A 14,935-nucleotide genomic window follows, 5' to 3' on the forward strand; every position below is an offset into this window, starting at 1 on the left:
TTCTGCATGGAATTAAATTCTTTGAACAATTTTTAAAGGTGACCACCAAAGGAACATTCCTGTGAAGTTTGGATGAAATTGGCTCAGTGGTTTATGAGGAGATGTCATTTAAAGCAAAAGTTTACGGACGGACGACGGACAGACGACAGACGGACGGATGCCGGACGAAAAGCGATCACAAAAGCTCACCCTGTCACTTTGTGACAGGTGAGCTAAAAATCAAAACTCTTGTAAAATCATATCTCTTAAATACTATTTTAAGGCCACTGTAGTTATAAATCTATAGCACAATTCATTATCAATACTTTAATGTATTACACATATTACACATTCTTAATTATTATCTTGTAACTAAATATATTACACTTTACTTTTATATCTTAACTATCTTAATGAATTTAATATTCAATAATCTAATGTATACATGATTTATCTAATTTAATCAATTTTCATTAACTTCATATACTATAGTATTCATCTTAATGAATCAATATTCAAAAACTTAGGATTTTTAACTATTCATGAATTAATGACCAATTATTTAAAAACTTTGAATACTGAACTATTCATCGTAATGAATTAATATTCAAAGTCTACACCCTTTCTGAAACGTAAATGGACATGATCAATAGAAAACATATGATTCTTAGTAATGAGTGACTTACACACTAAACAGGTGGATATTCAATGTAGATCAATCTTTGATGATAATAAACAGAGCAAAAACATTGTACCATTTACATTGTATAATATTTATCAATAAAATAATTAATAGAAACTGTGTTGTTCAAAAATATTTAAATAGCACTGATAGACAAATACAAACTTTGGCATACACTTTAAACACACTTTGGATAACATTTATATTGCATAGTATATCACAAACATATGTTCATAAAAATGCAAAATGTTTTTCTTCATTTTATAAAAAAATAAGACAGGTGGTTGGCTTAAATTTATAATGTATCAAAATAATTTCATTAAAACCTAATTAAGTGAATTGTGCTGCCTTAGAAACAAATAAACGTTATACTATTTATAAACATTATAACTTCAAAATCTTTGTTGAATGTTCATTCGAAAGTGTAATACATCTGAATTTTATTCAAAACCAGGAAAACAGAATATTTCAATATATCCAAAAAATATTTTCATCTGCCATATTAATGTGAAGGCTTATAAAATGACTAGTGACTTTAACCACACAAGCAATAATTATCTTTGCATATTATCTCTATAAATTATGATTTTGTAAAGAGAAAAAATAACATCCCCAGTTTTGTGTTTAATAAATTTGGGACTGTACAAAATAAAGCAATATTCAATAACACAATTGGGTATTGCACTAGCATATTAAAATGTTAATGACCTTGAATGTTCTCATGAAATTATGGAAATAACAAGCTGTAAATTGGTCATTAAAGCATGCATGTTTCTAAAGACTCTCAGAAACAACTAAATTGGCTACTGAAACATGAACATATCTAAAGACTCAAGAAACAACTAAATTAGTTATTGGCTACATACTCCCATAAACAACTAAATTGGTTATTGGAGTATGAATGTTTCTACTGACTTACAGAAACAACTAAATTGGTTATTGGAGTATGAATGTTTCTACTGACTTACAGAAACAACTAAATTGGTTATTGGAGTATGAATGTTTCTACTGACTTACAGAAACAACTAAATTGGTTATTGGAGTATGAATGTTTCTACTGACTTACAGAAACAACTAAATTGGTTATTGGAGTATGAATGTTTCTACTGACTTACAGAAACAACTAAATTGGTTATTGGAGTATGAATGTTTCTACTGACTTACAGAAACAACTAAATTGGTTATTGGAGTATGAATGTTTCTACTGACTTACAGAAACAACTAAATTGGTTATTGGAGTATGAATGTTTCTACTGACTTACAGAAACAACTAAATTGGTTATTGAAACATAAATGTTTCTAAAGTCTCACAGAAACAACTAAATTGCTTATTGGAGTATGAATGTTTCTACTCACTTACAGGAACAACTATATTTGTTATTGAAACATAAATGTTTCTATAGACTCAAAGATATAACATGCACCAAAAGTTAAATATTTAACACTTTTGTCTCTATTCACTAATAAGATGAAATCAAAATCTAAATATAACACTGGCATATCTTTATGACTCTTATAGATAAACTTAACCAAAAAATGCAATGAACCAAAAAACACTTGTAAAATCCTGGTTGATACAGTCAATATAAAAAACATTAATATAATCTCCACAATAAGCATAAAGGATTTCATTCAAGTTCCCTCTTTCTTCTGTTCTTTACTTTCAAGGTCAATTGGAGGGATATCTGCAGGTTTAAATTCTCTGAAAAAAAGAGGAAAAATGAGTCATTGTTTTTTAACACTACCATGCCAAACCATTTTTACTGAGTCCAAAAAGCAGCACGGGTAAGTGTTAATATGAATATAGAATATTTATCAAAAAATCTAATGCATATGAACATCATCCAAAAATGTCTGAATACTCACAACTTAGCATTATATTTCTATGGTTTAAGAAATCATTAGCAGACTTATCAGAACAAGTAGTACTAAAACTAATCATGTTGTACTTGAACTGTTCAGCTTAACCAATTGTTTAAGAGCCATTTGCCCCTGTATGCACCATTTCAATGGACAATTGAGTAGAATCAACAACCTTCCCAAAGCTAGCTGGGTATCTTTCTTATACATGTATTTACTGATTGACAAAGACTTCAGATGCCCCTATGTGCATCATTTGTGGCAGCAATGGGCATGTTGGTAAAAATCTCCACATTTCCACAAGCTACCTGGATAGCTTTCTGACATTTAAAAGATCAAACATCCCTCTTTGGATTTTAATACAGAGCAGTGAGAGGTTAACAATTGTAAATTAATATGGTAGATATAAAAAAAACAATTGTGTAGTTAAATATATAGCTTACGCATAAGGTGAGGCTGGAGCACCAATAATGACTAGATGTTTGCCCTTTAAATACTGGCGCCACATACTCTGAAAATATTGTACATACATATAATACACATGTATACATACACAGACTTATTATACAGTATATTATTAATAATTTATGTTAGAATTTCATATCTTAGATTTTAGTTACTTAAATAATGAAACTACTTAAACATAAAGCTTAATTTTCTAAATAAACTAAAGACTAACTGTAAACCTTTTATACAATAAATGCATGCATGACAGAAAACACTAACATAATCATATGAGACTTTTTTTTTTACAAATAGAATGTCTTTGATCTTATTTTATGATGAGGAATTCATCACAACAGACGAAATCATTTTAATATTCAATCAACATTCCTCATTACTATTTAATTAATAAACCTTAGGGTGACGTTACCTTATGGAAACCTCTGACATCTAAATCCCAGAGTTTGTAACACTGAAAATCAAAACAAAAAAGGTTAAAAAAGGTTTAACAGTTCATAGATTGTTATATCATTTTTTCAATGTATGAAAATCAACAGTAAATATTGAAAGAATTTTTAGCTTTTGAAAAGATGAGAGAGGGATAACATGACTTATTTGAAGATGAAAGAAGTCAAGAGGCCATCATTCAACACAGATGTGGTGCCAGGTAGAAATGATGATCTTCTGCAAGCATAATTAATGGCTTTCTCACATTTTTCAAAACCAAGTGGCCAGCATCTCGAAGTTAATACCTCTAAATACCATATTTTGGCACATTTCTTAGGAGGTCTACTTGATAACCTATTTTAAATAAATCAAATCTTCACTTTTAAATATGACAGATTTTGTACTTACTTTAGCTATCTGTTTCCATGTCTCAAAATCAACTGCATCTTTCATGTGTATATACATTACATAGGTTTCTATCTGAAATGTTTAAAAGGAACTGACATATGTATCATGAAGTGTTGTTAAAATTAATGTACATGTATAAAAAAAACCTTATTATTAATTTTATTCAAGTGGATTCAGGTGACCCCTTGGGCTGGTCAAATTTTGTCCCCAGGCATATGATTTAGCTAACTTTTGTAGAGGTTTTTGTGGTGCTAAATACCAAATATCTATGCTCTGGGCATTGTTGTTTTGGAGAAGCCTTTTATTAGGCATGCTTATTATACAGGTCTACATTATCTTAGCTAAAGATACTTCAGCGAACAGGTTTTATAGTACTGCTACTGTCGCAACATCAAAATAAAAGCGACATATAAAGTTATGGAAGCCAGAACTAACATTATCTAAGTGACTCCTTGAGCAGGACCATGTTGACCAATAGGGTCATAATTTACAAAGGTCCACAAGACAATGCCATATGCAAAATAGCTTAGCTCTAGGCATAGTAGTTTCACGTAAGATTTCATTTACTTTTCCCCTTTATATAAACTTATATATAAACTAAGTGACCCATAAAGATTTTATTTAAAAAATCTATTTTTAGCTCTTGTAACCTACTTATGCATCAGACTACACAATTTTTGTAGAGGGCCACCAGAAGATGATTTCTGTGAAGTTTAGAAGAAGGTTTACAGAAATTGTGGATAATGATGGACAAAAGCCATTATGCTAATAGTATATCAAAAGCTCACATCTGCGTATTTTATCAGATAACTGATATGTTTTTTATGTGTACTGTATATAGCATTTTGTGTACTTTACCTCTGTGTTTTGTGGTATAAAATCATCAGCACAAGGATTTTTGGAATGATCTAATACTGTGGCACTTTTTATTAATTCTTTAATTAACACTTCATATTTCTCATTTGTCATCCTGTATGGTAAAAAAGAAAATTTCTTTCTTTTGATTTTTTATCATTAACTGTTTATATTAACTTAAAGCTAAGCATGAATTGAGATCACATGACTGATATGCTATATATGCATGTTTTTTTTTTTTTTTTTTTTTAATTTTCAAATCCTGGCTATGAATTTAAACAAATCTCTGAATAGATTAATCCTGTACCCAAATACATGTACCATATCAGTGCCCACTGCTTCACTTTATACCATATGATTTATTTAGAGTTTCTAAATTTTTAAAATTAAATTTTTCATTTTACGCCTTTTCCCAACAGTATTTCAGTCATATAGGCGGGAAGTTTCCTAACCATCATTCCTGGAAAGTTACACCAGTTCTAGACTACCTTCCTCTGTGCTAAACTACCAAAGCATCTCCCAGGGATCGAACCCTCCCCAGAGAGGTAACTGGATTAGAAGTCATCGACTGTAACCCCTCGACCACAGAGGCGGTCAAAATGTACAAGTCATTTTAGGATAATCAGTACAAAATGTTCACATGATTATTCACGAGTTCAAATTTTTAAGTTGTGCCTTGTCATTTTTTACCATTCAAGTGCTGAAATCAATCAATCAATCATGAATTGGCTGTCAACTTTCCGACCAGCCTGCTAATCTATGTAGTCTAACATGGCCCTATACTGTTGCCTCCTCAATTTTAATATTTTAATATTAAAATCTCTTTAAGCAGACTGTTCCAAAGTTCAGACAGGAAATGTCCAATAATGGTATGAGTCATATAACAGCTTCTTAACAAAATATTTCATGGGTTAATAAGTTCATGGCTACATTTAAAATCACCTGCATTTAGAATCAAAAGAAACATAAGACTTATATCAATGAAAAAAAAACATACCTATCCACATCTTTTAACTTGACATTTGGTTTTGCCAATAATTTATGTGATTGAAAATAAAGTTCTTGAAAATATGGATTAATGTTGAGGCCCTTGGAGCCAAAATGATATGTGCGTGAAATATCTGGAATAATACACTCTCGAGATTTACGTATAGCATCATGTCTCATCCACATGTCCCAGTCCCATCGCTGAAATATTCAATAATCTTTATTGGACTTTTTTTCAAGAAAAGTTATTTATAAGCAACATAATTTTAAACATATTTTAAGTATCAGTTATTTTCCCTTGTATTCCTTGATTCTATATCAGCACTATCATAGTTTTTCAACATAAAATATGTAAATTTACGGCCATGTTGCTTAAATCACAGATATAGGCCATTTTTCTAAATATATATAAAAAAATAATTATAACAAGAAATGCTATTCCGATGACTGAACAGCACAATTAAAAAATTAATTTCCAATACATTTGACAGCTTAAAGCGTTATATTTCAGCTTTATAGCTTTGAATTTATTATGACTGAAATAAAACAAACTAAAGCTAAATTTAAATAAATATTCAGCTAAAAGCAATTATATAAGCAAACAGTCTGTTCCTAGAAAGCAATTTTGCCATTCTTGGTCAATAAACTGGTTAATTTCATTCAATTAGTGCAATATCTTTCAACTGAACAATTGATGGCAATTAATCATCCGTGACAATCATAATGCTAAACAGTGAAACTAGCATTCTTTATTAATACATGTACAGCTTTTTTACACTGTGTCATGAATTGACCGTTATTCTGAGTTGCTGCTGAAACTTCAATTTTCCTGAATATTTTATTCATCTGTTCGTAGCCAAAACTGTTTAATCTTTAATAACACTACATTTATTTATTTTCAGTAATTATCAACCATCTATGCAAAGCATAAAATTCAAGAAATTTCGTTTAGAAATCAGCTAACTAAGAATCTTTACATATCAAGTTACATTTAAATATTAAATTAATCAAACTTTCAACTCCTAACCTTATCTGGACCAGGCCACTGGGGTTCAAGCTCATCTTTAAACAATGATTTTTTCATCATCCAGCCGAGTCCCGGCATCGTCTCTATTCTATACAACAGTGCTGGATCCTGGCACGAATGTTCATAACCCTAACATACACAAAATAATATGAGTATGATTTTTCAGAAATTAAAACATGTTACATTTGTTGGGCTTCAAGCTTTAATACAATTTGTATCTTTCCAGTTGTTCTGGTAAGAGACTAGAGTAGAAACAAGAAATATTCCATATACTATATTCTGTCTAAGCAGATTCTTCAATCTTCACTTATCAGGATTTAATATCAACAGATTGTTACAGACCAACAGACCAGAGTAGAAATCATAAACCTTCAATTAACTGTCTAGATAGATTATTCACATCAAAATTTATGACAATGGAATGTTACTTTGCTACAGCCCCGTGATGAATAATAATGATTTTGCAGAACTGGTTATAAGCAAGTGGTTTTAAGTCGGTGACCTTACAAACAGTTGGTCTATAAAAATCTCAGATATATCTAAAATCTTTCTAACACAGAGCCTGAATGATGAGTGAATGTTTTCCTTTGCTGCAAATTCCTCTGTAACCAGACTATTATATGACACACATTGTAAATCATGGCATTATTTTATTCAAAGTCAAAGTCAAAAAACATTTAATTCTCTCATTCCATGTACAAACATGACATAATGGAGTAATAAACATGAATAAAGTATAATGAGGCTCAAATAGCAGTTAATTAACATACTAGCGAAAAATATAATTGAATTGTGCTTCCAGTTTTTAAGTACGTGGAGAGCCAAAACTGTTGTGTAAATATATATTACTAAAACATATTAAATAATAAAGAAAGCTAGTATTACATTCAAAGGTATTGTTTCATTTTTCTCGTCACACGCACACACGCACACACACACACACACACACACATGTATACTTTCTATTTCAACAATGTGTAGTATTAAATTGACGATTTCTGCTCAATAGTCGTAACGACAATCAATATTTTTAACGTAAATGAATATACTACAAAAATTTAAGTAAAACATGCGAATCATTTTTAGGGTATAAATGGAGAAGTTCTTTTTTTAACAATAACAAAAGGTATGGTATAGAGATGCGAATGGTTAGATGGGGGTGATAACAAAAAAGGCTTTGCACGTAGATGTTGTTGCATTTACTTCCCTTTAGTTAAAGTGTTAGATAATATTCAAGTTTTTAGTTATGCAGAGTTGAATTTGAATATGATCTAGAAAAACTTTCTGATCGGCGGGAACTGGGTCTCCGTCTACTCTATCGTGGACCTAACTCAATCAGAGCACGACCTGGGGCATGGAAGCTCCAATAAGGTCTTCCTGCGATGAAACGCGCCCCAGGCCGTGCCAGGTGCACTCCTGTCCCTCGACTTCCCAATGGCGGTCGGGGGACAGGAGTACCCCCGACTTCACGGCGAGTCCTATACAAAGGTATCGGAGGCCACAGTTCCCACACAATCTTACAATATTTAATTAGCGAAAAGCTATATCATAGGCCCAAAGAGGAAAAAAATAGTTCTTTTGTATAATGTAGATAGTAATAACACATTTTCATATAGTGAAAAATAGCATTAGATATTGAGATACGAAAGTGGAGTTAATTAGTATTTCTAAACCTAGACAACTTCTTCTAGCCTTTCCTTTAGAAAAATCAAAGATCTGTGGTCTAGTTGAAATGCGGAATACTATAAATGTGTGCCACTAGGTCTCCCAAAACGAAACAGAGACTTTGCAGCACTTTTGATAAATTCGAAGAAAAAAAAAGTTATATTATAATTATTACATAGTGGTCAATGCCTTAAATTCTACTTAGTATACACTTAAACAAATTTACCTAATTTGAGACGTTCTTGTTTATTGTTAGTATTCATTAATTCAGATGTTTTGATTATATTTGGTCTTGTAAAATAATAAGGTTTTAAGAAGCGTTTACGCTCATTTTCAAAGATTTTGCATTCGAATAAGAAATGAAATTCGTCGCCTAATTTATTACATGACGTACATAGTCTATCATTTAATTGAATTCTTGCCCAGTTTCGATTTCTAATCGGAAGATGCATGGTTTCGAGTACGAAATCGTATCAATGAATATAGATTGCTGACTTTGGCAAGGATAAAAATGATTCTCTTTCAAATTTGCATTTAAAAAGTTTATAGAAGCTAGGCCTTAGAAAGAGTTTTCTACATTAGCATACCATTCGTTAATAAACAGATCTTTTAATTTTTGTCGTACTGAAAGTTTTAGCATTTACTGTTTGGGAAATGATGGTTCGTCCATAATATGTATCATTCCACATTTTGATAAAAATGTCTTTAATATTATAAAACCAAGGATATTTTCTTTTCAATGATTCATTGCCCAATGTTTTAGCTATGTTAACTACATTTTTGTAAACTACTGAAGATAATTTATTTGGCAATGTATCTGGACTAACATTACATATTCTTGACCAAAATGCGATAGTTTTCTCTTCAATATCTATAGAGAGAGGTGTACAACTTCCTATGAAGTTTAAAATTGATAATAAATTTGTTAATACACTATACCTGATCATTCCAAGCTGAAATACAATACAAAGATTGGTCCTCATCTAACAAATGTTTGGTCTGATAGAAATAACTGAAATAAAAAATCAAACAAGATTCAATCTTTCATGAGTAATGTTTTGAGTGGCAAAGAAAATAAAGTGATAGTACAAAGCTTTATCTTATAATTGTAGGTAAATATAAATGTTGGTGCTGAAAACCATTTAGTTTGTTTGACAAGCATTGAACATTTCAACTGAATTTTTGTTAGACCAAATTAATTAACTGTGGTCAGGTTTTATGTCTCACAAACATGGTAAAGAATAAATTGCAGCTTTCTAGCTTTATTGATCAAGAAAGATCGTGTCTGCTCCTCTGAAAGAGGAAAACTGTGAAGAACCTCATTTCTTTTGTAAACCAGTCGGAGAGTTTTATAACCAACGTCCCTGGCAGGATTCTAACTTACAGCACTAAGGCATGAGTGATAAGACCTTAACCCTCCACCAAAGAGGCCATAGCCCAACTGAATTAATTAACTATTATCTATTGACTCAAAAACTACATACTTGAAGAAATCAGGTGAGACATCAAGATCCTCTTCTAAAATTATCACATATTCTGCATCCTGTTTAAACAACAAAATGAAATGTTATCTAAAAACAAACCATATTAAAACAATAATCAGCTGCCTATATAGCACCATGTTAGCAAGCAAATTAGAGCTAAATTCTATACCATCAACAATCAAGTCTTAACTCTTGACCTGCTAATTTTGTATTAATTAATGTAAAAAAAATGTTATTGGGGTTCTTTCCTCTCAAGGGAAATCCTTAAGACCTAGGAACCCAAAGGATAATAAAGTCGCTTTCTTCATTTCATGATAATCACATCCAACTTTTTATGCCTTTAAGACAATAGACTAATTTGTAAAGATACAACATCTACTGACGGGAATAAAAAACAACAACAACTTACAGGATGAAAATTAAATGTTGCAGTGAGACTAGCTTTATAATGTTGCGAGATTCTAGCATTTTTCTCTCCCTGGGGTTCATGATGAACACCTTTTACATTCAGCAACCGTGTTACTTCTAATGGCTCCTGAAAAAAAGTTTTATAACATATAACTATAAAGGTTCAAATATTGTGGCAAGCATCAAATCGTACAATGTGAGCTATTTCTTTAAATGTAGAGCGAAAAATTCCAACATGTTCAATTCAATTTGCTTTTTCACAAAACAAATCAACAATAGCCCAGGTGTATTAAGTCCATGTTCCAAAACATTCAATTTGTGTTTTATAAAATCGTGTATGGTGAAACTATTTTCCACCACATCAGTTTTCCTTGAAAACTTAAACAAAAATTATTCACTTCCCCTCAAGTGACAAACAACTTATCCCCATCTAATTTCAGGATCAGCGAGAGAGATGAATGATAAGAGGCAATGTCCCGAGGTCATATGTCATGAAGAAAATTCACAATGCTCAAGAATTGAACCTGCAACCTCTGTAATACTAATCCAATGCTCTTTCATTTGAGCTAAACCGGCAGACTAGTTAAAGTGACATGTTGGGTAGGTACAACAAAATGTAAACATCTTAAAGCACTGTCATTTTTGTAGGACTTTTGCAACACCACCAATATAGAATTTACCAAATATTTTTTTACATAAAACAAGCAACTTACATCATGAATTCCATCAATGAACACAATAATTTTATCAGCTTGAACACCAGGGGTCTGTAAAAGTTTTTTTAAAGTTCTGAAAATATAGATATAAACAAAACTACATTGGTATATATTACTGTTCAATAAAAGTGCTTAAAACAACTTTTGATAATGTTTACTTGTCCAGACTGGCTCAAATAATATAAACTACAAGTATCTAATATCATTTAGTGTTACCCAATTATCTGAAGTACTTGTTTTGAAGGAAATGTAGGATTGGTCAGGCAACTTTTTCAACTTTACTGATGGAGGAAGATCTCGGTAGTCTCCCCTTGAATTAAATCATACACAAACCTACACCTACATCCAGCTGTTGAAAATAAGCTAAATAGTTTCAACACACTTTGGCTAGATAGAGGATAAGGAAATTCCAACCCAAGGAAGATCGCTTCCATCAGAACCAAGCCTTGGTGTAGGAATACGTAAAGAGGTATTGCGCATGGAGTGTTAGATAAGACCATGTGAGATAATTTTTTCCAGCACTATTATTTTCAGTAACATTAAAGGCTATCTGGTTAATGAGAAAAAATAAACCCCAAAGTCACTGGTTGAGTTTTGACCCTTGTATAGCAGTAGCGGGCAAGTAATTCAAAACTCAGTTACTCTGATAACTCAGGCATGAAGGTCCAAAAATAACTTGATAATATAGAATTACCTAAATAAATAATGTGGTCTATCACTGGCAATAACAATCAGTGGTACATCTAACACATTGCCATTCTCTAACTGAAACAAAAAAAGAATTAAATAACAAATTCATGCTTGAAAAAAGTGACATCTCAACGAAATGTCCATCCAAGTATAAATGATGTACAGGATAAAAGTAAAAAAAAAATAACGTTCTATAACAAATTGTTTTCAATTTTATTTTCCTACTTTGGATAGGGATACGGACAAAAGCCCCCCCCCGACGAAAGCCCCCCCCCCCATCTAAAAATGACATGGTGGACAAAAGCCCCCCCATGAATTTTTCCACATAGACAAAAGCCCCCCCCATAAAAAGTAAAGGTAGGACAAAAGCCCCCCCCCCCAATGGTCCATCACATTTACATTTAGTGTCAATGAAATTAATATCTGCCTTTTTTCAATTAATTTGGTTATTTCATCATCCACCAGAACAGAGTGAAGGCTCTTTGTCAGCAGTTTGACAAGGGTGAGAAGACTATGGCACAATTTCTGTATGCCATGTCACAATGTATCATTTTGAACAAATTAACAAAATAAACAATTTTATTGAAAAAACATGTTTTCTATTTGTTAATTAAATATATATAACAAAATAACCAAATTAATTGAACAAGAGGGCCATGATGGCCCTGAGGTCGCTCACCTGTATATAGCCCCCCCCCTCCACCCATAAGAAGATGTTTCATGCTAAACATCTAAGCTCTAGCTCATTGGGCTTTTTAAAAGAAGATTTTTTTAAGTTTTTACTATACACATATAGTTAAAAACAATGACACCCCTGGGGCGGGGCCGGTTTTGACCCCAGGGCTTTTATTTGAACAAACTTTGTAGACACTCACTAGAAGATGTTTCATGCTTAATATCTAAACTCTAGCTATTTGGGTTTTTTCAAAGAAGATTTTTTAAATTTTTGCTATACACATATAAGGAAAATCAATGACCCCCGGGGCGGGGCCAATTTTGACCCCAGGGCTTTTATTTGAACAAACTTGGTAGACACTCATTAGAACATGTTTCATGCTAAATATCTTAGCTCTAGCTCTTTGAGTTCTTTAAAAGAAGATTTTTTAAGTTTTTACTATATGCATATAGGGAAAATCAATGACCCCCTGGGGCGGGGCCAATTTTGACCCCAGGGCTTTTATTTGAACAAACTTGGTAGACACCCATTAGAAGATGTTTCTTGCTTAACATCTAAGCTCTTGCTCATTGGGCTTTTTAAAAGAAGATTTTTTAAAGTTTTTACTATACACATATAGTTAAAAACAATGACACCCCTGGGGTGGGGCCGGTTTTAAACCCAGGGTTTTTATTTGAACAAACTTTGTAGGCACTTACTAGAAGATGTTTCATGCTTAATATCATAACTCTAGCTATTGGGTTTTTTCAAAGAAGATTTTAAGTTTTGGCTATACACATATAAGGAAAATCAATGACCCCCGGGGCGGGCCAATTTTGACCCCAGGTCTTTTATTTGAACAAACTTTGTAGACACTCACTAGAAGATGTTTCATGCTTTATATCTAAACTCTAGCTATTTTGGTTTTTTCAAAGAATTTTTTTTAAGTTTTTGCTATACACATATAAGGAAAATCAATGACCCCCGGGGCGGGGGCAATTTTAACCCAAGGGCTTTTATTTGAACAAACTTGGTAGACACCTATTAGAACATGTTTGATGCTAAATATCTAAGCTCTAGCTCTTTGAGTTTTTTAAAAGAAGATTTTTTAAGTTTTTACTATATGCATATAGGGAAAATCAATGACCCCCTGGGGCGGGGCCAATTTTGACCCCAGGGCTTTTATTTGAACAAACTTGGTAGACACTCATTAGAACATGTTTCATGCTAAATATCTTAGCTCTAGCTCTTTGGGTTCTTTAAAAGAAGAATTTTTAAGTTTTTACTATATGCATATAGGGAAAATCAATGACCCCCTGGGGCGGGGCCAATTTTGACCCCAGGGCTTTTATTTGAACAAACTTGGTAGACACTCACTAGAAGATGTTTCATGCCAAATATCTAAGCTCTAGCTCTTAGGGTTTTTTAAAAGAAGATATTTAAAGTTTTTTCTTTCGGTTGCCATGGCAACCAGAGTTCTGCATGGAATTAAATTCTTTGAACAATTTTTAAAGGTGACCACCAAAGGAACATTCCTGTGAAGTTTGGATGAAATTGGCCTAGTGGTTTATGAGGAGATGTCATTTAAAGTAAAAGTTTACGGACGACGGACGCCGGACGAAAAGCGATCACAAAAGCTCACCCTGTCACTTTGTGACAGGTGAGCTAAAAAGGCAGATATTAATTCATTGACACTAAATGTAAATGTGATGGACCATGGGGGGGCTTTTCCTACCTTTACTTTTTTTATGGGGGGGGCTTTATGCTATGTGGAAATTCATGGGGGGGGGCTTTTGTCCACCTTGTCATTTTTAGATGGGGGGCTTTTTGTCCGGGGGGGCTTTTGTCCTACACTCCTTTGGATAAGTTATTAATTACACACTTAATTTCGAAATGTATTTGTAATGTTCTGCCCTTGAAATAAGTATGATTTTCAAATTCAAGAGCAGATAACTTGAAAATGAGATGTCACCTACCCTCCCCCCCTCCCCATATCACACACACACACCTTTCCAATTTGTTTTTACGATTTAAATAAATTCTATTATACAGTTTTCATTCTTTGCCTTTCCATGTATGCCTAAATATAAATTTAGCATATGCCTTTGAACTACATAAACTACTCACAGGTACAGGTGGAAATTCCAGTTGTTGTGGATTATCACAGTCACACACTGTACCATAACCTTCATATATATCACAGAATCTTTCACGTCTTGTAGACATTGCATCCGTTGGCCATGATTTACATTTAGTATCTGAAGGAAGCATGTGAAAGGTAGGAAATGACAGATTCATAGCTTCTCTTTTTGTATTTAACAACACACTGACACACTGCAGGTCATACTGGGCCATAAAGTTTTGCATTCTTTCATGTACTTATCTAAGGAAAAGCTATTAATTTTGTCTTAGCTTTAGCAACCTTGACCTAAGCAAAATTGCGCTCTTGAAGCAATAATGGTGAAAGATTTCAAATATAAACGTGCTGTACTCTACATGTATAGTAGAAATACTGTGATTAGAACTTCGATTAGTCGATTTTCTGAATGTGTCAAAGTAAAATGAAAGTCCCGATTTTTCCCCTTATATATTCCTTATATAAACATATATATGAGTCAAAATTTTATT

The 14,935-nt window shown here is 32.4% G+C and overlaps 1 protein-coding gene across 4 annotated transcripts in view; it reads right to left on the minus strand.

Moving 5' to 3' along the window:
* Positions 1-236: 236 nt before the first annotated feature.
* LOC132722485 (protein O-linked-mannose beta-1,2-N-acetylglucosaminyltransferase 1-like) overlaps positions 237-14,935 on the minus strand; it is a 39,765-nt gene continuing 25,066 nt past the window's right edge. For 2 of the 4 annotated variants that reach the window (XM_060706992.1, XM_060706990.1), the window contains exons 9-21: positions 14,435-14,565; positions 11,657-11,727; positions 10,960-11,035; positions 10,248-10,373; positions 9,839-9,897; positions 9,294-9,366; positions 6,690-6,818; positions 5,673-5,863; positions 4,679-4,790; positions 3,821-3,892; positions 3,396-3,437; positions 2,965-3,032; positions 238-2,363 (exon numbers count right to left, since the gene is read on the minus strand). In XM_060706992.1, the coding sequence (XP_060562975.1) occupies positions 2,294-2,363; positions 2,965-3,032; positions 3,396-3,437; positions 3,821-3,892; positions 4,679-4,790; positions 5,673-5,863; positions 6,690-6,818; positions 9,294-9,366; positions 9,839-9,897; positions 10,248-10,373; positions 10,960-11,035; positions 11,657-11,727; positions 14,435-14,565 (1,220 nt within the window). In that variant the 3' untranslated portion in view covers positions 238-2,293. Of the gene's footprint in view, positions 2,364-2,964; positions 3,033-3,395; positions 3,438-3,820; positions 3,893-4,678; positions 4,791-5,672; positions 5,864-6,689; positions 6,819-9,293; positions 9,367-9,838; positions 9,898-10,247; positions 10,374-10,959; positions 11,036-11,656; positions 11,728-14,434; positions 14,566-14,935 lie in introns of all 4 variants that reach the window. The other 2 variants (XM_060706993.1, XM_060706991.1) reach the window with 2 other exon arrangements.

Source organism: Ruditapes philippinarum, unplaced genomic scaffold, assembly GCF_026571515.1.
Source record: "Ruditapes philippinarum isolate M1 unplaced genomic scaffold, ASM2657151v2 ctg1660_1_1_1_1, whole genome shotgun sequence".
NCBI classification, from domain to species: domain Eukaryota; kingdom Metazoa; phylum Mollusca; class Bivalvia; order Venerida; family Veneridae; genus Ruditapes; species Ruditapes philippinarum.